This window comes from Raphanus sativus, chromosome 1 (assembly GCF_000801105.2).
Source record: "Raphanus sativus cultivar WK10039 chromosome 1, ASM80110v3, whole genome shotgun sequence".
In the NCBI taxonomy this organism is placed as follows: Eukaryota; Viridiplantae; Streptophyta; class Magnoliopsida; order Brassicales; family Brassicaceae; genus Raphanus; species Raphanus sativus.
The window spans coordinates 3,576,056-3,599,090 of record NC_079511.1 but is presented as its reverse complement, the minus strand read 5'-3'; the positions used below and the strand labels follow the sequence as shown (position 1 = coordinate 3,599,090).

Here is a 23,035-nt window from a genome sequence, read left to right as displayed (position 1 = left end):
TCAATGCAACACAGATTCTGATAGAGAAGAGATGTCTATTAATTTAATATATAGCTTGAAGAAGTTTCGGCTACATATGTTACTAGGAGATAAGTAAACCCAAAAAAAAAAACTAAATTTAGAAAAATTACATTATAACCATTGGTCTATAGATTTTTGGTAGGAAATTTACATTATAAAATACTGAATAACGGATAGTGTTTACATTACACTCAGTGTTTGAGATAGTGAGGGTCTCTTTTCCAGCATCTCGTAATAAAGAACAGAATTTTCCTGCAATGAGATGATTTGGGTGTTATTACAGAGGCCAAATGAAAAGAAAAAAATACAACCGATGAAGCAGAAACTTGGATGTAGTAACTCACCTTTTGAACGATCTCAAATGAGCTTGGATCAAAACAGTGATATGATCCTCTTTCATACGCATTTGTTTTCACGAGAGGTTCCCCGATTCTAATGAACCACAACTTGTGTTCTTTGTGGTAGAACCAACCTCTGTGGTAACTGCCAAACGTAAAAAAAAAAAGAGTTATGCAGCTTGTACCTATATTCTGAGTTAAAAGTCAATTATGATGGAAAGGGCATACAGTTCATTTGTTGCGTATAACTGCGCCTCATCTTTCGGCATGCTGCAAGAGAAATATCGTTATGGTTCTTTTGACAAGTGAAAGCCTCTCAACAACAAGTAAAACAATTCCAAAGATACATTACCTATAGAATACATAAAACAATGTTTCTAGCAATAACTTTGCAAAGAGCCCTTGCTGCAACCACCAAAAGACAAAAAGATTAACACAGCTAATGATAAGAAAACTTAAATTATTATATGAGAGAGTAGAGTGACTTACATGTTGAGGTGGAGGATTTTTTGCGTAGTAACACTGCGGTACACTAAACTCAGGATCACCTTTAGAGGGTTCATTAGACCAAGGCGAGGCGAAAGTCTTATGAAGATTTTCTGTTGAGTTCAGATTTAACCCAAGTGTCGTCAGATCAATCCCAAGTGCCAAAGAAGTCAAGTCAGGGTCGCTCATCTTTATCACATTAAGCAAACCGAGCAAGCCAAAACGATCAGGATTTGACTGTGTTGTCACTTGCATTGTTGGTTTTAATCCTAAATCTCTAAAAGGTTGGCCAACAGCTGACATCTGCTGCAAGCGGTATTGGGACGAGTTCTGATGGTGCTGATATTGCTGGAGGGGCTGGTCATAACCCAACCCAGTGATAGAATTTGCAGAGTTCATAGATCTTAGTCCAAGACCAGGAGGTCCACCAGTCTGAAGGCCAATGAAGTATACTTTAGAAAGAGCAAGAACGTTGGCTTGATTAAGTGAAAACCTCAAACGATCTCCAGACCTGAGAGTGGTAAGACGGATGCGAGGATGAGAAGATGTCAGAGACATTAAAGGAGACTCCACTACTACTCACAGCTTGAGCATGTTGTTGTTGAGGACGGTGTGACGTATATGATCCTCCACCTAAGTTAAACCCACCAGACCTTCCCATCTGCAAGTAGACATATTAGAGGATAACGCTAACATTGTGAGAGAAACCTTCAATGGAAAAAGGAAATCAAACCTAATGACATTTATCGACAATCTAAAACTCACAGATAACTGTTGAGATTGCATCATTAAAATTGAATTCTCATGGAGTTGTTCTTTATGATGCAAATCCATTGGATAATCCGCATTGCTACCTGTTTAAAACCCGATTCATCTTGTCAAGAATATATGTTTAAAAGGGAAAGATGCAGACAAAAAGGGGGACCTTTGTATCCAGGCAATGCCGGAAAATCTTCATTTTGAATACTGAACTCTTGGTTTTGCTGAACTATGGGGCTGAGACCAAGGCCTTGTTGTAATCGAGCCCCTAAGAATTTACAGAAAAGGGGCAGTGTTGTTTTATATTTATTCAAACAGATAGAGGAGAAAGAACTCAAGAAGAGAGAAGCAAAAGGTGAGCTGCTATTACTTACCCAATTGTCCTTGACCGCCGGCAGAACTGGGACGGCTAGTGAGCTGAGGAAAATCATTATTAATATCGAACGGAGAAATGTCGTTGGAGCTTAGACCGTTCATTGCTTGAACATGATTTTGGGAAAGTCCTCCAGATGTAGGGTAGGAGTTTCCAAGCATAGAAAATGCCTGCGGAGATCCTGAAGAGAAAAGGGAAGTATCAAAGATATCACAAAAGGTGTTAAGAGACATACAAAAGCACATATCGTGGATTTAAACAAACAAATCATGAGGTACCTTGTGGAAGGATCCCACTCATCATTGGGTTTTGTCCATTATTTCCAGATGCGTTGTTTGCTGCCAAATTTAGACGAGAACCAAGAGTCGGGATAGATAATCCTATGCCAGAGCTCAAAGTCCTGCCCATTGAGCCTCCACCAACCATATTTCCCAAAATGGGAGAAACTCCAAGTCCTATCACAGTAAAGCAATCACAGATGGTGACAGAGAGGTATGAAGAATCCCAAGAATAGAAATCACAGAATTAAGGGTTTCCAACAGTATTTATACCTCCTCCTCTACTAGTGAGTCCTGAGTGTCCATGAGAGCTACCGTAAGATATCTGGAAATGAGAATTCAAAAGCTGACTTTAAAGCAAAGCCAACAAAAAAAAAACAGGGAACGTTTCTGCAAAAACAACACGTAAGCATAACAGCACCTGAGAGAGGCCAAGCGGAAGATTGGTGGATGCAAATCTTCCATTTGGTTGTTGGACTCCAGCAGAAGCAAGACCATTTAGACCAGAGTTGGAAACATTAAAGCTTCCATGAATGTTATGAAGGCCCTGAACAGAAGAACCTATACAATACAAAGAAAACAACCAAAATATGAACTACTCTGACCGAGACAACCCCAGGAAAAATCTAAAACCCACCAGCAGCATGATGGAAAAGTGGAGAAGCTGCCCCAGAGAGACCAGAGAAAGAAGAAGAAGCAAACGTTCTCCCTGAACCCTCGGATAAACTCGAACCCGATCCGTTTACTGATGACTGAGAATTAAAAAACACTAAGTCAGAGGAATGAAAAAGAGTACACACCCTACGAAGATAATGAGGAGGCAGTAGTAATACATTAAGTAAGCTTGACATTTGCAGATAAAGTATATTATGATCAACCAAGCAGGAACTCTTCACTCCTTCAGTGAACTCAACACTGAGAGAGAGATTTTCAGGGGGTTTATTCTCAGACGCCCTTGTGACTATTTAAAAATTCTTTAGTCTCCTCCTATTAAAATATTAATTATTGTTTAAGTATATTTAAATAAAAACCTGAGTTAACTACCCAAATACCCTTAAGAAAATAGAGTTATTACGTGATCCAACCGCGATCCAAATGGACTATCCGACCTAGACCCAAACATAACCGGGTGAAACCCAGAATAATAACCTAATGCGAAAACGACGCCGTTTTTTATTACACTCCACTCTCTCCTTTCTTCTCCAACTCCTCTCGTTCTCGACGACAAAAAGGGCGATTCTTCCCTATCCAAGCTCCATCCGCTTCTCGTCGATTTGTCATCGGTTTCCTTCAAAAATCGAACCTCAATCAAGCCTCCCTCGACATTCTTCACCCTTCTCCTAACTTTCTTACATCTCTGTAAGTGTCTTGATTTTCCTCCATAATGTTTGAAATAAAACTAGGTCAAAAAAATTGGGGGAAAACTGTATGTTGTAGATGAAATTTGATTAGGGTCTGGGAAAAACGGCTTAGGGATAATGAATTAAGGAAAATGTTGGTGAAATCTTAGATATGAAGCTAAAATGGTTGAATGAGAATTGGGAGAATTGTGACTGAAATGGGTGGTGATTTTGTTGTAAATTATAGAGAAAATTTATGTATGAATCGAGGGATTGTTATGTTGTTTGATCTGGTTTGCATTGTGAACTCTGTGATTAAATTTAATTACTTTTCTACCAATTTTATGTGAGTTTTGTGAATGTGATGAAGATGTAACTGAGTTATTGCACTTGAATATGTTTGTAGAGGATGGTAAAGAAGGCGAAGAAGGCTAATGGCAAGGGTTCGACCAAAAGCAAGACTGCTCAATCTATGAGAGCTAGAAACCCGATTGTAGAAGAGGTTTCAAACCCAATCCCAGTTCCAGAACCGGCAGTGCATTCGGTCTCAGTCTCAGATGGGTCAGAAAGTGAGGGAATGTCTGCATCATCTCAGGTATGGGTTTTTTAATCATGTAAGAAATGTTGTTAATGTTTGTTGACTAATAAAAATATATGTGATTTCAGGAAAGGCAACCAACGCAACCTCTTGAGATGTACTTCGACAACTCTCAGTTCACGAAAATTTGCAAGATACAGACCAAGTGTTTTGTGACCAAGACTGTGAACGTCATCAAGAAGCTCAAGCCCGAGGTGAATTGGTTCACCGAACACCCTCAGTTTCATCACTTCTTTCACATGCCACAAGAGCCGAACCTGAAACTGATGGGAATGTGGATGCTACTCTTGCGGACCATTCGTATTGAAGAGGAGGATATAGCATGGTTTGGGGTAAATGGTGTGCCCATCCGTTACTCCATGAGAGAGCACGCTCTCATTTCTGGCTTAGATTGCCATGAATATCCGACGAGATATTTAAAGCTGGGAAGCTACAAGTTTGTTGATGCTTACTTCAAGAATAGGGAGAGGATCACTATAAAAGATGTGAAGGAGAAGCTGGTGGTTATGAAGCCGTGTAGTGATAGGTTGAAGATGGCTGTTTTGTTCTTCCTTGGTCGGCTTATCAGAGGAAAGGCGAAGGATAATGGACCTTTGGACCAGTTCATTTTGAGGATTGTGGACAGATTGGATGTTTGCCAAACATTTCCTTGGGGACGTCTGACTTTTGAGGATGCTCTTAAGGGGATTAAGCACATGATGGACCATTTGAAGGGGGAACCTAATCCGACAACAAGCTTTCCTGGATTCATTATCCCTTTAGAGGTAAAGGTTATCTTGCATCATCATTTTTTTGTTATATACGAACTCATATATATGATTCTAATGTGTGACATTTTTTGTATAGATATTGGCGTTTGAGTGTATTCCAAGTCTGGCAAAGGAATTTCGAGTACCAGTACCTGACTTTCATGAAGAGTGTCCTAGGATGTGCAAGAGTCGGTTCAAAAAGACTAGCATGACGGGTTATCCGTTGGAAGATATTTATGCTGCTCTTGGTGAAACAAAGGTATTTTTTTATTTCTATTTTTTTGTGGAAGATATATGGTTGTATTATTATGAGTTGTAATCTGAATTTTTGTTTCAGGTTATTGACAGTATGTTGCTGCCAACAGTGGACGAGGAAATTATGTTGGCTCGTATTATTGATGTGGAAGAAGAATACGAGAGAGAAGGCGGCCTAAGTGACACTTGGAACTACTGGTTAAATGTGAAAGGAAAAACAATATGGTGGAAGGAAATGTATGAGTTGGACATAGCAGCACGAAAGTTTTCAAAGGAGAGAAGGAAGGGCAAGGGGAAAGTGGCTGAAGCATCATCTTCTAATGCTGATTTGGAGTTCACTTTGAAAGGCTTCGAAGAGGGGATTCTGAACTCTTTAGCAATAGGGTTTGCTGGATTCAAGGTTCAAGTGGATACAAAACTTGAGGCCATGGACACTAGGCTGAGTGGAATGGAAAAGACCCAGCGATACCTGAAGAGAAAAGTAAGGAAGATTGATAAGCGGTTAACTTCTCTTGAGTCTAAGGGAAATAAAGATGGTGAGTACATGGATTTTGACTATGGAGGGTCAATGAATTATGATAGACCAGAGAAAACAGGAGAGAAAGGAGCTGAGGAAGAAGCTGAGGATGATGGAGATAAGAAGAACAGTGAGAAGGTTGCTGGAGATTTTGAGGAAGAGGCTGAGGATGATGATATTGAGCAAGAGGCTGAGAGGAGGAGAGTAGAGGCGGATGAAGCGTGGAGGAGACTTCCTCCTGAATCTGATGATATAGGTCTTTCAAATTACACATAGTAGTCCTAATAATTCTAGTAGTCTGAATTACACATAGTAAAACCAGTAATCCTAGTAGTCCGAATTACACATAGTAAAACTAGTAATTCTAGTAGTCCCAATAAATCAACAAATTTCAAGATTCAACACCTGAACCCGAACCACTTCCACATTCAAAATACGCTGCCAAACCTCGGCCTCTGGCTCTGCCTCTGCCTCTGCCTCTTCCTCTGCCTCTTCTTCCTCTTCCACGGGATTCTCCAGCTGATTCAACACCTGGCTCTGCCTCTACTTCTTGCGCTCCCAAACCACTTCCACAATCAAAATTCTCAGCCATATCTCCTCCTCTGGCTCTGCCTCTACCTCTGGCGCTCCCTCTGCCTCTTTTTCCTCTTCCACGAGATTCTCCAGCTGACGGAAACCTTGTTTGTTGCGGTCTTCCTTTCTTGACATCATAATCCGGAGGAAGTACTTTCAGTGCTCTAACCTCTTCTGGTATAACCCAATCACTCATATGAGGAACAGGATATATTGTCCTGTGATAAGCCAAAGCCCATAGCTCAACCAAATAGTACTTACTACAATACTCAGAAAGATGAAGTTCCCTTCCCGCTTTATCAGTCATGAATGTGGCAGCCGCTGCAGCATGAACACATGGATATTTGTCTTTATCAAATTGTTCACAGCTGCAAGTCATCATAGCCATATCAACGATATAAACCTTTCCGTCACTACCTTTCACACTGTACTCAAGATGGAAGCTGTTTAACTCTTCAACCTTAACAAACCCTGCATCAACACATCTTTTGGACATTTCCGCTTCCACAATTGGCACAAGCTTTACTGTGGGTGGTATTTCAGCTGCCTCCTTCCTATGTTTGTTAAACCATTCAGCCATTTTCGCAATGATGACATCAAACATTGGTAGCAAGGTGAACTTTCTTGCGTCCTTAATTACACCATTAAAAGATTCCACTGAATTGGTGGTGTCAACGTTGTACCTATCTCCTTCAAAGTAACACCTAGCCCATTTCCTCTCTTCAACATTTTTGTCAAGATACTCAGCTGCACTTGGATACTTTCTGCGAAAAGCATGATAAAGATTTAAAAACTCAGCCTCTGTATATGCATGTGCGCACTCCATAAACTTAAATGCACAAGTATCTCTGTTGTTGCGGACGTGGCCTTTGACATTTTGAGACAAATGCCATATACAATACCCATGAGCGGTCTGAGGAAACACTGCAGCTACTGCATTGATCAAGCTTTTGTTTCTATCTGAAAGAAACACCAATCCCGGGATATCAGATATCACTGATTTCAATTGTTCCATAAACCACATCCAGCTATCATTTTTCTCACCATCTGCAACACCGAAAGCAATTGGGTAGGTGTGATGATCCGGATCCTGAGCAGTCGCAACAAGTAGAACTCCACCATAAACATTCTTGAGGTGTGTTGCATCCACAATGAGGACTTTCCTCATCGCACTAAACCCCTCTATGCTAGCTCCCAAGGCAAAAAACAGATACTTAAATTTGTTGGCCTCGTCCACTACCACACGAGTTACTGTGTCAGGATTCTGTTTCTCGAGCATGTACATGTAACTGTGTAATAAAGAAAAGCTCTCTTCTGGACTTCCTCGCACTTCATTAGCAGCTTGTCTTCTTCCTCTCCATGCTGTTGGGTATGATACAGTCACACCAACCCTGCGATGAACCAAATCGATCAGAGTATTGGGAACAGGTGTGTCAAAACTACCGGGATAATCTTGAGCCAACATAGCTGCAACGATGCCTGGGGAGCCTCTCCTTCTATTAGGCAGTGTTCTTGTAGTAACAACAGAACACGTATGCTGCTTGATGTAACTTCTAACCGTCCAACGATCTGAGTTCTGTAGCTTTGCAACTCGCACAAACCACTTGCAGCCGTCTTTCCGACCTCGGCACTTTATCACATATCTCTCTCTATCCGTCTTAATTATCTCATACTCAAAACAATTCTGATGAGAAGCCGTCTGAATATGAATTTGTGCTTCCTCCTTAGATCTAAATTCTTGACCTAGAACCAAATCCATACCATCATCCCGAGTCTGATAGACAACAGGTCTGACTTCAACTGATGGTCTTACTTCTGTATCTCCAAACACATGCTCATCACTTCCTGTTAAATTCTCATGCATCTCAACGTCATTGTAGAATGTGAGCACACCATCAGTACCATCTTCTTCACCAGCCTCTGTATCATGAGCCTCTCTGTCAGTAGTCTCTCTATCAGTAGCGTCTCTATCAGTAGCCTCTCTATCAGTAACCTCTCTATCAGTAGCTTCTCTATCGGTAAGACCGACATCATTTTGATCGTCATCTTTTGAAAGTTGCACTGCTTCATCCGTTTTGTATATTAACTCCACATGTAGAATACTTCTACACTTTTCATGATTTACTTGCAGTAGATAGCTAAACACGTCTTCATCATTCCAGATATATGATGGCTTGTTCGAATTCAGCACCATTGGAAAGTAACTAATCCTCGCTTCCATCTTAGATTCATCTACCTTTAGCTTTCTGAGAAGACGCTCAACCAAAAAAGAGTGTGTCACCTCCTCCAATGATTTCTTCAACACAATCGTGTGAATTTCATCTTCTCCTTCACCTTCTCCGGAGATCCATTTTGTTTCACCCCCATCCTTCATATAATATCCCCCATAATCAAAACAAATGAATGTGCAATGCGGATTTTGCATTTTCCTGAAACAAAATGGAATTATCATTATAATTATCATTATTAAGGAATAATTATTATTGTTAAAGAAAATAATTCATTCTTATCCCCTAAGGTCTTCTCTTTCTAATATTTATTCTTTCAAATCCACAAACATAGTAAACCTAGTAATACTAGTATAACTCGTAAACATAGTAATATCTGTAATACCAGTAAGACCATTGTGTCTTAGTAAAACTAGTTATCTTAGTAGTACCCAGAAATTGTCCTTCCACTAACTAATAAACTTTTAAAGACGAATTTGTTCGGATTTTTCAGTACCCATGATATATACTCTATCTTAATGAAATTACACAAAGAAAAATTATCAAAAACGTACGTAAATATATATCTCCATCCAAAACCCATAAACATAGTTTTCAAAATCTTCCTTTTATATCTCTCTTAATTTTCGAAAAAATTACTTTCCTGCACAAGCCGAGTTATACACTTATTTTAAATAATATTCCAGTAACAATTTCGTTGACCTGAAAAACGAAGGACGAAAATAGTGAGGCAAAGATCAAAGAAACTCAACTTTAAAACACACACACAGAGAACTATAAAGAGTAGAAATTGAATGCATATCTACAGCCACACATTTCAAACCCTAGTAATCAGAACCCTTTCGTGCATTGAGACGAAAGTGGATAGAACATTGCCAGCAAACAGATTAAGGATTCTATAACAAAGGAAAAAAAAAACTAAGAAAGCACTCAGATTTGTGATATGCAGCAAAAACGAAACAAAGACCTGCTCAATTTACAATGGACCCAGAAGACGAAGGAAAGAACTTAACTCCAGAAGGATCCGAAAGGGGGAGACGATATCGGAAAATTAAGAGGTTGATTGTTTATGGTTTTTCAAACAGATTTTGGTTTTTGTTTCTGTAAAAACCAATTTTTTTCCAATCAAGATTTTGTGAAAATGGATTCCCTAAAATGTAGGGAAACTAGATTTTGTAAGTAACTACCTATCTTCAAACAAAAGCCAAAAACCACATTTTCTTGGTTTTTGAACAGTGTACGTGGGTTTTGTTTTTTTTTTGTTTTTTTAAATATATTTAGGTATTAATATAATAAAAGTTAATAAGAAAAAAACTAAAGCGATAAAATAATAAGTATTCCAGATCACTAAATAGCTATATTTATTGGTATTTTCTCACGACAAGCATTATCTATTTAACTCATTTTTATTTTAAAAATAATATTAATTTTAGAAAACATCTATTATATAGAAGCTACATTTATATTATAAAAAAACACATGAATAAACATCAAAAAATTAAAAATCTTCATAGGTTATTGGAGTTGATTAGATAAATTAATTTTAATTATTTAATTTATATACTATATTATAAATTTATATAAATTTTTTTAATAAAATTATAAACAGTTAATATTTTTGTTACAATCATTTAGATTTATTTTATTTTAATTATGTTTTATTTAAAAACATCTTATTAGTTTTTATGTTAAAATATTTGAACTACATAATTTTATGTATTTTACAATCTTTTAAAAACATAATTATTTTAAGTTTGTTTTTATTTTGTTTTTATAATATATATAACAGCCTAACTATTAATTTTGTATTTTTGTGGAGATATAAATTAAATTTATTTTAAATAGAGCCATTAATTTTTATTTTATAATTATTTTAAATAAATTTAAATATAATTTTATTGTTAGTGATAATAATAATAATATTTTGTATTTTATTGTATTTAGAAGAAATATTTTATTTTAATAATTTATTTTTCATTTTGAAAACCAAAAACCAAAATCTAATATCACCATTCAAGATTTTTGAAAAACCAAAATCTACAGCAAAAACAAAAACCAAAAATTAAAAACCAAAATCTAAAAACTAAAAACTAAAATCCAAAAACCAAAATCTAAAAGCCAAAAACCACTTAAACAATCATCACCTAAGTTTTTTTTTTTTCTTCGTTCGTCGATTTTGTCTATTGTTATTACGGACAATGCCAGGCGAAAAGTTTAAAGTGACGTTTTCGTCCCTATATAGCATGTTAGTAAATACCTAAACATGTTGTTGTCTCTTTGTAAATTTAAATCTATACATGTTTTTAATTTAAATCTGACGTTAGATTTGGCGCTAACAAAAACCAAAATGTTTAACACAATATAACGAAGAAACCAAGTGGTGCTCGTTTTTTTATGGGCTTATTTGCCAACTAGCCATATTTTAAGTGTAAATTAACCAAATAGCATTGATTTTGACATAATTCATTTTCTAACATTTGTGTCCTAAATTACCCGGTTTTATCCTTTGTCTTTGCAGGTATCAGGTAAAAAAGTGAAAGAGAACAACGTGGCCAACAAAAGAAGAAATCATCCACGTCTGCCTTTATTGACCACATACACATGCACCCAAAGTTCTATTCTATACCTCCAAAATAGTATAGATTTCTAACTCCATTCACAACCACAAAATACTAAAACTAACCCCAACATTTGAATAGTGAACTTTAAACTAAACCCTATCAACTAAACATTAAACCCTACACGGAATTATAAACACTAGTCCAATGTTAACCCTAATCTTCCATAAGATTAGTAAGATGCATTACCATTCTACATGAGGCATATAGAATAGAAAATGTGAAAATGTAGTTGAACTTTATATATCATCTTAACATATTTCTCAAATATTGATATGGTTATGCCTTCATGAAAGGTGGTAATGTTTGCTCTAATGTCAACCGCAATTGTACATAAACTAAACCCTATTAACTATCACTAAACCCTACACGGAAATATAAACCCTAATCCGAGGTTAACCTAAATCTTCATAAACTAAATCCTAGCCACTAATTACACCTTACATGGAATTATAAACCCTAATCCAATGTCAACCCCAATCTTTTATAAATTAAATACTCAAATTTCAAATTATCAGTAAGATGCATTTAAATTTTTCATGAGCATATAGAATAGAAAAGGTGACAAATGATATAGTAAAAAATTCTATTCCATTTACGTTCAACATATTGTTCCTCTTTACAAAATCATTTACACACTAATATAAACACATATATACACTGATACAAAACTCATATCAATAGAACATGAAACAACAAACAAGATTGTGCTTTCTTTTCAAGAATCAAACTAAAATAATAAAATAGCCAAATTTGAAAGAAAGACATTCTGTTCCATTTCATAAGATAGTATAGAAACACATTCACTGTTTATCTTCATCTTCTGCCTCGTCTTCGAACCCAAAATCAGAAACTTACAGTTTTTCACGTTTCATCTTCACTCAATGAAAAATCTTGGATTGAGAAGATGGATGCATGGAACGGGGTGATGCTCCTCACCCGTGTGATATATATGGAGAGGAATCGGCTCGCGTGATGATCTCCGCCGCCTCGACGATAACTGCAGCGGCTGTTTCAAAAGCAGAGAGGTTGGGATTCTGGAAAAAGTTTTCAGATAACAAAATATTCTCAGAACTCAGATGGTAGTCACGATGTCGATCTAATCTGTAAAGAGTTACAAAAAAGGGATATGTAGATGTTGAATTGCCACAAATTATATCACACTGTAATAATTATTATTTTTTATTTTCAGGTTTCACCGGTCAAAAGAAAGGGTAATACAGTACTAATATGTATATGTAACGAAGTGTATAGATTTGTTAGGTAAAATGGTTAGTGTACCAATTATGGTTTTTTCATGGCTATAGGCTCCAATTTCCCTTTTTTTATTATCAACAAGTCATATAGGTTTTATGTTCAGTAAACGATAATTGTTTTCTTTAGAAAACGGTGATCGGGATATTAAAAATATTAATATGTGTTTCTTTAGTTGGATGCTCTTGAGAATTTATATGTTTAACACAATCCTCCTATACATTAAAAGAGAAGTCACTTTAGTGATTTTTGCTTAGGTGGCATTCATAGAGACCTTCTAGGATTAATTCTCTTAATTTTATTGGTTGAATTTTTGATAATTTTTTTTCATTTATTTTTTATAATCGACTAAACATTACCAAATTTGAATCCATATAATTAATACGGTCTTATTAATATAGTATATTTGACCGACACAAACATTACCAAATTTGAATTCATATAATTAATACGTTCTTAACAATGACATACTTTATGGACAAGGCATTCATATTAGAAATTTGGAAAGCTTCTCAAATATAGAAATTATAGAAAGATTAATAATATTTTATTTTTTACTTTTAATATTTATAAACTATAAAATATAATGAACGAAATTTTATATAAGATAATTATAATAGTTTTATACTCTACTTGATGAATTGTATTCGAATATAATTATATAATAATTATAAAATGACATGTGTTTTGTGGATTTTTTTTCTCTTGATGTTTTCTAGAAATGTCTTATTTGAGAAAATACTCTCACAGTTTTTTGACGAAATTTTTTTTCATTAGTCTTTGTTGTGAATTTTCCTTTTTCAAGACAATCCTCCTATACATTAAAAGAGAAGTCACTTTAGTGATTTTTGCTTAGGTGGCATTCATAGAGAGCATCTAGGATTAATTCTCTTAATCTTATTGGTTGAATTTTTGATAATTTCTTTTTCATTTATTTTTTATAATCGACCAAACATTACCAAATTTAAAATATAATGAACGAAATTTTATATAAGATAATTATAATAGTTTTATACTCTACTTGATGAATTGTATTCGAATATAATTATATAATAATTATTTTAAATATTAAAAAATCCAAAAATGTTTATTAACATTATTTTTAGATTATTTATCGTTGTTTAAAGAATAAATTTATCAGAATTTTAAAATAATTTACAGAATGTTATAAATTATTTATAAAAATAAATTTACTATATATTGATTGAGAAGTCACATAAGTGATTTTTATTACGTGTCGATATAAATGAACTCTTAATTATTATAATTTTATTGGCCGATGATTTTTAATTTTATTTATTATAATCCTTCTATATATTAAAAGAAAGTACATTTGCCAGCTGGCACTCTCACAGCCTTTCTTATAAGAATTCTATCGATTCTATTGGTTGATTTTTTTAGAATTTTTTTTGATTTATTTTTTCCATCGACACTACTAAAAAGGGAAGCCCTCTAAATACTTACCTTATTTTGTAATTTCGATATATCATTTAATTCATCGATCCCACTATAATAGAAAAAGTACCATTGAATACTAATTTCAAGGAAAAAAAATAATTTAATGACCAATTAACATCACTTTTCAAATGACTTACATAATATTATTTATAACTATTTATGGTAACTAATTGTCGAAAGTATGATATAAAGCCATTTTATTAATTCAAATAAATATTTTAGATTCCAAATGGTTTACATAATATTATTAATAACTATTTATGGTAACTAATTGTCGAAAATATGGTATATAAAGTCATTTTATCAATTCAAATAAATATTTTGGTTTATTATTTTATGTAGTCTATAGATATATAAGAATATAAAGTCATTTTATCAAATCAAATAATTTATTTTAATTCATTGATCCCCCTATAAAAGGAAAGTAACATTGAATACTAATTGAAAAGGAAAAAATAATTTAATTCCCCTATTAACATTACTCGCGCAAAAATATTAGTTAATACATGTAATAATTAGTTTCCTTATTACAAATGGGAAGAATTTTGTTGATCTTATTGATTGATTTTTTAGAGTTTATTTTTCGATTTATTTTAATCATCGACATTACTAAAAACGAAATCACTTTAATACTTAATTTTTGTGTTTTCTCGATTCAAAGAACATCTTTTTGCGATCATTTCTCTGTTTAACTCATTAAATACTCACTAAATATTTTAGATCTCAGAGAAACAAAATTAATTGACAAGATATTTTCTCTACTAAAATCATGCATTTAAAACTTAATATTTATGGCGAGACTTGTCAACCAAAATTCTTGTACAATCTATTCACGAGATATTCTCCTTTAGCTTTATCAACAAGATATTCCAAAAATAATATTACGTTATAAATATAAGATTTATTGAGAATTTATTAAAAAATTCTACTTCTTAGCTTATCATGCAAGCTAAATCAATGAGAAACGTCCACCAATTTACTATAAATAAGACATCCACAGTAGAAGAAACGAAATCATTGAACTTTGTATTCTGAACTTTTAATGTTAATAATGTTCTGAATTTTTTTTTCTTCTTATTTTAGAACATTAAGCTTTTATATTTCATGAGAGCTGATTTTTCTTTTGGTTTATATGCAGATACCCTATTATGACGATTTATCCACCGAAGCTATATATCGATTTGATTGTACACCTCTTTGATATATCATTTCGATAACATCTTTGTTCCTCAATCTGGTAAAAAAAGTTTACTCAATTTGATAACATCTCTCAGTTATATCATTTCAATAGCATCTTTTTGTGTTGCGAATATTTTTTTTTTTATTAGTAGAATTATATTATTGTTTAGAATTATAAGCTTATATATACACATATTGTTTTTTGGTTTGCTGATTGTGATTTTGTTTTATATTTTTTCAGAGATGATTTGACGGAAGTGTTCATATTTCAGACCTCTAAGAGTTCACCATTCCGGTCCTGCAAAAGATGTGCGCTTAGAATGGTATTTTCTCTATTGTACATCAAAATTGGATAATCACTTTATATTTTTAAAATATTAGTAGGATGGTATTTTCTCTACTGAAATAATATCTTATTTCCTAATCTCATGCTTTAATATTTAAATTGTAAGGGTAAGATTTTTTAATTAAATCATTAGTGTAAACTATTCCCGATATATTCTCTTTTTTATTTTTAAAATGTAATTTTAATAACAACTAGAGCTTGACCCGTGCGTCCGCACGGATTGTTATTTTCATTTTTATATAAATGAATATTATTTAAATGTTTATTAGTTTATATTTTAAATATTTATCATATTTTATATATTTTATAAATACAACAAAGAAAATAGTGAGCCGTGCCCGCTACTAAACTTTTGACAAAATATTGACCTATTGATATGTTTGAATAATATTTCTTTTAACATGAAATTATTTTTCAAATGTAATAAAAATTTTAAATATTTTGATCAGATATTACGGTGAGATTTAGATACATTAGAAAAAATATTTGGTTATAAACATTAAACATTGTTATACAAAGATATTTAAATTTTCTTGTTGAAAATAATTTATAGTAACTGAAATTATTAAACGTATATGTTAGAAATTTTTGAAATATATATAATCTTAAGTGAGATTAAATTATATTAAAAATAATATTCACTTACAAATATTTCATATTGTTCTATAAGTTGTTTAAAGATATTTAAATTTTAGCATATATAAATTTTATTGTTCAAAATAATTAATGGTAAGTTAAACATATATTTTAGGAATATTCATAATATTGTTTAATATCTAATTTAAACTTGATTTTTGTTCAAAATAATTAATGGTAACATTATCCAAGTTTTATATAGTTAAAATCGATATTAAATTTGAATATCCCTAAAAATTAGTTAATTGGTTTAAGGAAATATATTAATGAAAATTAAGTTAAGTTTGATTTAGGAAATAGTTTAATAAATAGGAAAAAAATGATTCCTTAAAGATAGATTCATTTAATTACTTCATTAGCATGTCATTGTAAACAAGTTGAAAAACTTAGGGATATTTTATATTTGTACTTCTGTTTTAATAATATAGATATATTCCATAAATAATCCTAACTTATAGGTAGATAAATTTTAAAGTTAATTTGAGAACATTCTGGTACATAGCTTATTGTGAAAGTTAAATATTTTAATAAAGTCTAGCATTTTACTTATCTTTTGTGTTTTCTCGATTCAAAAAACATCTTTTTGAGACTCTTTCTGTGTTTAATTCATTAAATACCTACTAAATATTTTAGATGTCAGAGAAACGAAATTAATTGACAAAATATTTTCTCTCCAAAAATCATGCATTTAAAACTTAATATTTATGGTGAGACTTGTCAACCAAAATTCTGGTGCAATCTATTCACGAGATGTTCTCCTTTAGCTTTATCAACAAGATATTCCAAAAATAAAATTACCTTATAAGTATAAGATTTATTGAGAATTTATTAAAGAATATTTTAAATAAATCTAACTTGCGCAAGAAGACTAATATTTAATTCAAATCAGCTTATGATATTGTAGATTTAATAACTTTCTTTATTCAATTTAAATATTTATTATGAAAAATTAATATTTTCTGCTTTTCCTTCTAAACATGTATTATACTTTATAATTGCTTATTATTTATAGTTACAATAGCATACTAATGAGATGAACCTTTTCTTTTGCAGGTCTTGATGTTGCAGTCATTAGGTGATATTTCCTCTGGTTCTTTGATTTTTCAGGAACTCCTTTGTCTAAAAGAAAAAGCCAAGAAGATCATGACAGTAGTCTTGAAGATCAACACTATGTCATTTAACAATTATATAATTACTTATTTATTATTTAGTTCTCACAATTTGCCTTGAATGAAAAATATGTCCATATTTATCACATTAATGATGATTGCAACATCACGTAACATATATTCATCATATTTAATTCAAAAGATTGATTGGTAATAATTAAAAATGATTTATGTTAACACATTAAATTCAAAAAAATCTATATAGCAATAAAAAATGTAATAAATTGTACGAATATAATATTTGATACTAACTTATCGTGCAACCATATCAACACTGTTGTATATACATATATATATTACATTTTCTTATGGTCTACATTTAAAGTTGCTTATTATTTTCAAAACTTAATCTAATGACATTTTTTAGAAAAAAATATAAATTCTTCTGTTATCCGGAAGGACGATGATGAAGAAAATATTGAAACTATTAAAGAAGCATGTTATTGGGCATCAGCAAAAAAAGATCTACGCAAGTTGTTTTGTGTCCTATTGCTAACACATAGTATCACAAATCCAGAAAACGTTTGCAATTGCTACTTGGGAAAAACTCACAAGATATATTATGCAACCAAAGAAAAGGTACGGATAAACCAAGTTAGCTCATGTTTTTATCAAAATAAAATGTTAGTAGATCAAATTAACTTTTACATGTTCTTTCAGGCTTGTGTTTATCAGAAGATCAAATTAAGAGTTTATCTTTAGAGGAGATTGAATCAATCATGCGTTTGAACGGAAGCTCATTGACGTTGTTTAAGTTTTGAAATGTGTTATCAATAGTATACTCTTCTATTGGTTAAGCTGTGGCTTTTGTTAGATTTTCTATTTATTAAATTTTTTGTTTTACTTTTGTGGAATTCGCGATATTGTAATGATATAAATCAATAATAAAGATATTTTTCTCACTATTAATAGGTGAGAGAGAGAGAGAGAGAGAGAGAGAGAGGCAGAGAGAGGGAGAGGGAGGGAGGGAGGGAGAGAGGAGTGGATGGCGGAGGGAGGAGGGAGGAGGGAGGAGGGAGGAGGGAGGATGAGAGGGGAGAGAGAGAGAGGGAGAGAAAGGGGAAGAGAGGGAGAGAGAGAGGGGAGAGAGAGGGGAGAGAGAGAGGAGAGAGAGAGAGAGAGAGAGAGAGAGAGATTAGTGTTTACGGTATATCCAAAAAATATTGTATAAAAATATTTTATAATATCGAATTATTTTATATTGTACAATTGCTAACAAAATTTGACAATTTTTTGCAGGTTTCTATGGGATTTTTTTAATTCATAATTGTTCTTCTTATTTTATATTACTTATGGATTATATTTAAAAAATTTATCACATTTTCTTTTCAGGTTTCTATGGGATTGTGATACCTATGAGATTTTTATCACATTTTTTAATACATCACTATTTCCTGTATATTTTTCTTACATTTGTTTTTTTTATTAGTTAACTTTTATTAAAAACATACTAATGATGTTGATATCTTTTTTACTTTAGTTAACATTCATTTGTTTTATTCTTATATACTTTTCGTGACTTTTTAAGTTTTTGTTTCAGTTTTATATTGAATTTAGTTCACATAATTTATGTGTACATAATTTATGTTTTAAAACATAATTTTTCTTTTAAAAAATTAAGCGACAAAGAGCCTAATTAAACCGATCCAAAAAAAACAAACCGAACCGAATATAAACTAAACTGGACATAAAGCACACCGAACTAGACTAAATATGGTTTACTTCAGTTGAAAAAAAATATTAAAATCGAACTAAACAAACCAACCGAACCGAAAAAGTAACGAATTCCATCCCTACTGCATCTTGGAGATTTGCGCAAATCATGTCTCAGCATTGAAACTCTCACTTGTTCCACCTTCTCTTACATTTGAACTCAATCGATATTATACAATATTTTTATACCCGCACAGGGTGCGGGTCGGTCACCTAGTACTCTTTAAATCAAGTTCATTTCCAAACTTAAATTGACACCAAACACTTTAAACCAAGATTCATAAATAGGAATAAGAAACTAAAGAGAAAAAAGAGTATACATATAATTTAATAAACAAATTGAACAGGTACAATTTAATAATTTGCAAATGCCATTACATACACTTTTGTTTTTTTTTAACACATCCACTACATAAGCTATCTAACAAAAAAATCACAGAAAATAAAATAAAATGTAGTTGGCGATGATGTTCTTTTCTAGACAATAATATCATCTGTTTTTGATGTCTGATTTATCGATGATCCATTTGTTTTCTCTGTAGCATTTCGTCAATACAAAAAGATGTATTAGCATGCAGTTGATTAGTGAGTAAGTAATAACACAGATGATGATAATATAAATAGTTACCTTGTCCAAGACTTTCAGCCTTTTTTGTTTTGTGTTTCAGATAGAGAAAGTATATAACACAGATGATGATAATAGTAACCACAATTGCTGCGATGATGATTCCAACAAGGGCTGAAACATCCAATGATCCTACTTTACTCTTATGTTTTTTCTTCTTTGAACCTGCAATTTTATTGATATAGTTAGTATTAAAATAAATGCTTAAGAATGCCCAATAAAAAAAAAATGAAGCAATTTCTTTAGGTTGTTTAAAAAATCATTACCCTTGAATGAAGTGCTCTTAGCTTTATTCACAGCCACTTTTGAGCCAGCGAGTAGAGCTTGAAGGCTTCGAGCTTTCACTAGATCTTCAACATCAATCATCGACGATCCTTGTTCGCTCGTGGACATAGAGTATGATTCATCGTCTTGTCTTAACAAAGAGAAACAAAATATTTGTCAAAAGTTGTACGTAAACACATATGAGACATTTTGCAAAAAAAAACACATATGAGACAAGTAGGTCGCGGACTCAAGGATTTCTTCTTACTTAAACAAGAGATCTCTTGTGGGATGAGAATAACCGGAAGTTAGACAGATAGAAACGAGTATGAGAAGGACGGTGAGAAGAAGACTGTTGGAAGCCATTAGAGCTGTCGCCTTGTGTGTTTGCCAACGTGGAAAATATACGAAGAAATATGGAAGAAGACTTTGATATATATAGTCATTATATTTCTCGATGAGGATATTTGTATCTGGTCAGTTATTTTATTAATCAACTTGTAATTATATATACTCAGATAGTTTAGATGTGCGTTGTGGACCAATCGGTAGGCTGTCTATTGTTTTCTTTTAATAATAGCTTTAGGCTGTCTACGTTTGACTAGAATAATAGAGATTAGTAGGGAAGTTTGATATTTTCAACTCATCAAGTAGACAAGTAGCCATAACATATCATTCATCATCGTATTTTAAAAACAAAGAGAAAGCAAAACAATATGTTTTGTAAGTAGTTGGAGACATGAAACAAGTGAGAGTAGGACTCCTTCGAAGTTACAGAGATAAAAACGAGAGGACGAGGAGGAGAATAAAACTGGTAACCATTAAAGTCGTCGCCTTATATTTTGTCAACGTGGAAAAAATATACAAATAAATACGGAAGAAGACTTTGCTATATGTAGTAAGTTCTCTGATTACCAAATATTGGCGTTAGCCGTTTGGTCTTTTATTAGATAACTTTGAATATACACTATACTCAGAGGTGATGATGGTAAGCGGTCGTCGTTTGTTTTATTTTCTTGAATATGGCTTTGGCTGTCTTCGTTTGACTAGAATTTTTTCTTTCTTTTTGTAAATGACCAGAAAAGTTTATCTAATATTAAAAAGCGAATAAAAGAATACATGACATCATTTCCAATAGTTTACACGAACTACTTTTTATATAACGACCGATATGTTTTTTATAGTATAATAGTCTTGTTAGTTGGAAAATGGATAGCATCTCTCATCCAAGATTATATTAAAACGTGTAATTCCAAAATATAGTCTGGTAAAAACGTTTATATTAAAACAACAATGTTACAGCTCTTGAATTTGATTTAACATTTTTTCAAAAAAAAAAAAATTGTCTGGTGTAGATTTATCCTCGAAGGTTATACTATCAATCAAATTATGAAATTAATATGTTATATATTATTATGAACATTTTTTTTGTCAAGGCATCCATGTAATATAAATTGTACGACTTAACAAGCCACGGCAATGTTCATCTTAACATTATTGATACGTTGATAAAACAACAGTTGAAAGTTTATCAAGATCAAAACGAGTTAACGAATAAGCACTTCAAACATTAGTGTCACCACTTGAAAGCTTTCCTGTAGTAGTAGTAGTAGTAGTAGTACTCATGGCAACTGTTTTCGTCTTCTCATCCATTGTATTGCCCATCTCTTTAGCTCCCACTTCTCCTATTAAATTGTGTACACACACGTATTTAAATATTCAATAATCCAACATAATCCCAGTAATCACTATGCTATTTAATTTTTATAACCACACGTTCGTTGCATGATCTAACTCGGGTTGAATCTCTCAGTTCGTGAAGTTGTGTTGAATAATTCTAGGTGTTTTTTGGTCAAAGAAACGATGATAGTATTATTTAGACCTAGTAGTGTGAAAACTTAATATTGTCGTCTATAACCGCCACTTGTATTATAGTTCTTGGTTACGTCACAAATACGTGTAAACAGTTAACTAAAGTCGATTCATCACAAAATCCCGTCGAAAGATTTACGGTAGTATGCAATCTGAAAAAACAATTTCTAAAAAACTAGAAATGTAGTGAAGTGTAAACTAATATTATTAAAAAATAATATCATACTACGTACCTGAATAGGGGATTGCATTGATAGCGGCTGCGTTCATGGCCTTTTGTCTTTTGACAAATACAAACCAGATTCCAATGGCGACCCAAATAAGAAAGAAGAGACCAACACATATATCTATAATCGTCTCAGAACCGCTGTGTGCGCGGCTGCCTCCACCACTAGTAGTTTGGCAATCGAGAGTGATCCTATTAAACTTGTCCCCATTGTCCAAACTTCGTTGCGTCTCTTGGTCGTGCAGTTCTTCCCAGCTCGAAGATGAACCACAACCTGATTCTCCTATTCGTGATCGCAAGTTAATGAACTCATTTCAATTCACACATATTATACAAATTCCTTTGTAGATGTATTCAAGTGATAGGAGAATACCATTAGTGGATCCAACAAAAGCTATCAAGGCGAAGAGAAATAGAAGAAGGACGGTACGGAACGAAAACATGACGGGTCTTGAAAGTAGATGATAGACTGGTATTGTCTTCGATTAACAAGAGGATTTGTAGGTGTCGTCCATATATGTCTATACACAAAAACATAAATTAATGTGTGCTGTCATGTAATGGTGTGCAAGTTTATCAACTTTCAGTTTTTTATCCATTCTAAGTTTCGATCAGATTAACTATGAATTTTCTATACATTTAAACTTTCGTTATGATTGATAATCCTTTGCAGATTTAGTCCATGTGTGTATATATACACGCAAAACATGCTCGTAATGCGACGCAAGTCATCAACTTCCAGTATTTTATCCATTCTAAATTTGGATCAAACTAATTATGTATTTTCTATAACCTGCGTTTTGATTAATAAATTTGCAGATTTAGTCCAACGTATGGCACCTGTTTTATGAACTTTGATAATTAGTATTGTATGTGTTGGCCTGTTGGGTGCCAAAATGATCTAGACTTAGTGAAAATTTTGTATGATCACAATTTTCGGCGGCCCAATATACACTTCAGTCTCCTCAATGCTGGATAGCCGTCCCGTGAATGAGTCCTCAAACAGCAAGACCATCTTTTAGTGAATGTAATGTTTTGTTTTTGAGAGGTTAGTTGAACTCATCCATAAATGGAGCAATTAGGGTTGTTCGTTATATAAATGCAAATGGTGTGTGTAAAAAAATAATGAATGCAAGTTATCAACTTTAATTTGACTATTT

General features: G+C 32.8%; 3 protein-coding genes and 1 non-coding gene across 6 annotated transcripts; 1 reads left to right on the top strand and 3 right to left on the bottom strand.

Moving 5' to 3' along the window:
• Window positions 1-21: 21 nt before the first annotated feature.
• On the bottom strand, window positions 22-8,676 carry LOC108808337 (probable NOT transcription complex subunit VIP2). Of its 3 annotated transcripts, XM_057005450.1 has the most exons (15): window positions 8,524-8,676; window positions 2,893-3,007; window positions 2,677-2,816; window positions 2,529-2,580; window positions 2,339-2,432; window positions 2,256-2,302; window positions 1,979-2,158; window positions 1,771-1,872; window positions 1,611-1,699; window positions 1,357-1,506; window positions 849-1,277; window positions 712-764; window positions 588-629; window positions 366-504; window positions 22-273 (listed from the first exon to the last, which is right to left on the bottom strand). In XM_057005450.1, exons 1-15 carry the CDS (start codon window positions 8,659-8,661, stop codon window positions 202-204), a joined length of 1,842 nt encoding a protein of 613 aa, XP_056861430.1. In that variant the 5' UTR covers window positions 8,662-8,676; the 3' UTR covers window positions 22-201. The 3 variants fall into 3 exon arrangements, with proteins under 3 accessions (XP_056861430.1, XP_056861426.1, XP_018436004.2); XM_057005446.1 differs by having other exon boundaries at window positions 2,256-2,432; XM_018580502.2 differs by lacking the exon at window positions 8,524-8,676 and adding an exon at window positions 3,089-3,217 and having other exon boundaries at window positions 2,256-2,432.
• LOC130497877 (small nucleolar RNA snoR35) lies at window positions 2,896-2,979 on the top strand. The gene has a single exon (XR_008936911.1). It is a non-coding gene; the product is annotated as a small nucleolar RNA snoR35 (small nucleolar RNA).
• A 10,511-nt stretch (window positions 8,677-19,187) lies between the features above and the next one.
• LOC108857247 (uncharacterized) lies at window positions 19,188-20,202 on the bottom strand. The gene is made up of 4 exons (XM_018631212.2): window positions 20,046-20,202; window positions 19,780-19,928; window positions 19,517-19,678; window positions 19,188-19,424 (listed from the first exon to the last, which is right to left on the bottom strand). The coding sequence occupies exons 1-4, from the start codon at window positions 20,141-20,143 to the stop codon at window positions 19,366-19,368; spliced, it is 468 nt and encodes a 155-aa protein (XP_018486714.1). The 5' UTR covers window positions 20,144-20,202; the 3' UTR covers window positions 19,188-19,365.
• A 1,138-nt stretch (window positions 20,203-21,340) lies between these two features.
• LOC108860584 (uncharacterized) lies at window positions 21,341-22,318 on the bottom strand. Its single transcript, XM_018634459.1, has 3 exons — window positions 22,249-22,318; window positions 21,883-22,158; window positions 21,341-21,456 (listed from the first exon to the last, which is right to left on the bottom strand). Exons 1-3 carry the CDS (start codon window positions 22,316-22,318, stop codon window positions 21,341-21,343), a joined length of 462 nt encoding a protein of 153 aa, XP_018489961.1.
• Between the last annotated feature and the right edge of the window lie 717 nt (window positions 22,319-23,035).

Bases quoted from the DNA above. Each gene is read 5' to 3' on its own strand.
- LOC108860584 (XM_018634459.1), bottom strand. From the start codon at position 22,318: ATGTTTTCGTTCCGTACCGTCCTTCTTCTATTTCTCTTCGCCTTGATA. The intron at 22,159-22,248 runs GTATTCTCCTAT...GATCACGAATAG, and splicing joins TTTTGTTGGATCCACTAATG to GAGAATCAGGTTGTGGTTCA. The intron at 21,457-21,882 runs GTACGTAGTATG...TAATAGGAGAAG, and splicing joins CAATGCAATCCCCTATTCAG to TGGGAGCTAAAGAGATGGGC.
- LOC108808337 (XM_057005446.1), bottom strand. From the start codon at position 8,661: ATGAAGGATGGGGGTGAAACAAAATGGATCTCCGGAGAAGGTGAAGGA. The intron at 2,159-2,255 runs GTACCTCATGAT...TTTTCTCTTCAG, and splicing joins GAGTGGGATCCTTCCACAAG to GATCTCCGCAGGCATTTTCT. The intron at 505-587 runs GTATGCCCTTTC...TACGTTTGGCAG, and splicing joins TTATACGCAACAAATGAACT to TTACCACAGAGGTTGGTTCT.
- LOC108857247 (XM_018631212.2), bottom strand. From the start codon at position 20,143: ATGGCTTCCAACAGTCTTCTTCTCACCGTCCTTCTCATACTCGTTTCT. The intron at 19,929-20,045 runs GTAAGAAGAAAT...CTCTTTGTTAAG, and splicing joins ACAAGAGATCTCTTGTTTAA to ACAAGACGATGAATCATACT. The intron at 19,679-19,779 runs GTAATGATTTTT...ATAAAATTGCAG, and splicing joins TAAGAGCACTTCATTCAAGG to GTTCAAAGAAGAAAAAACAT.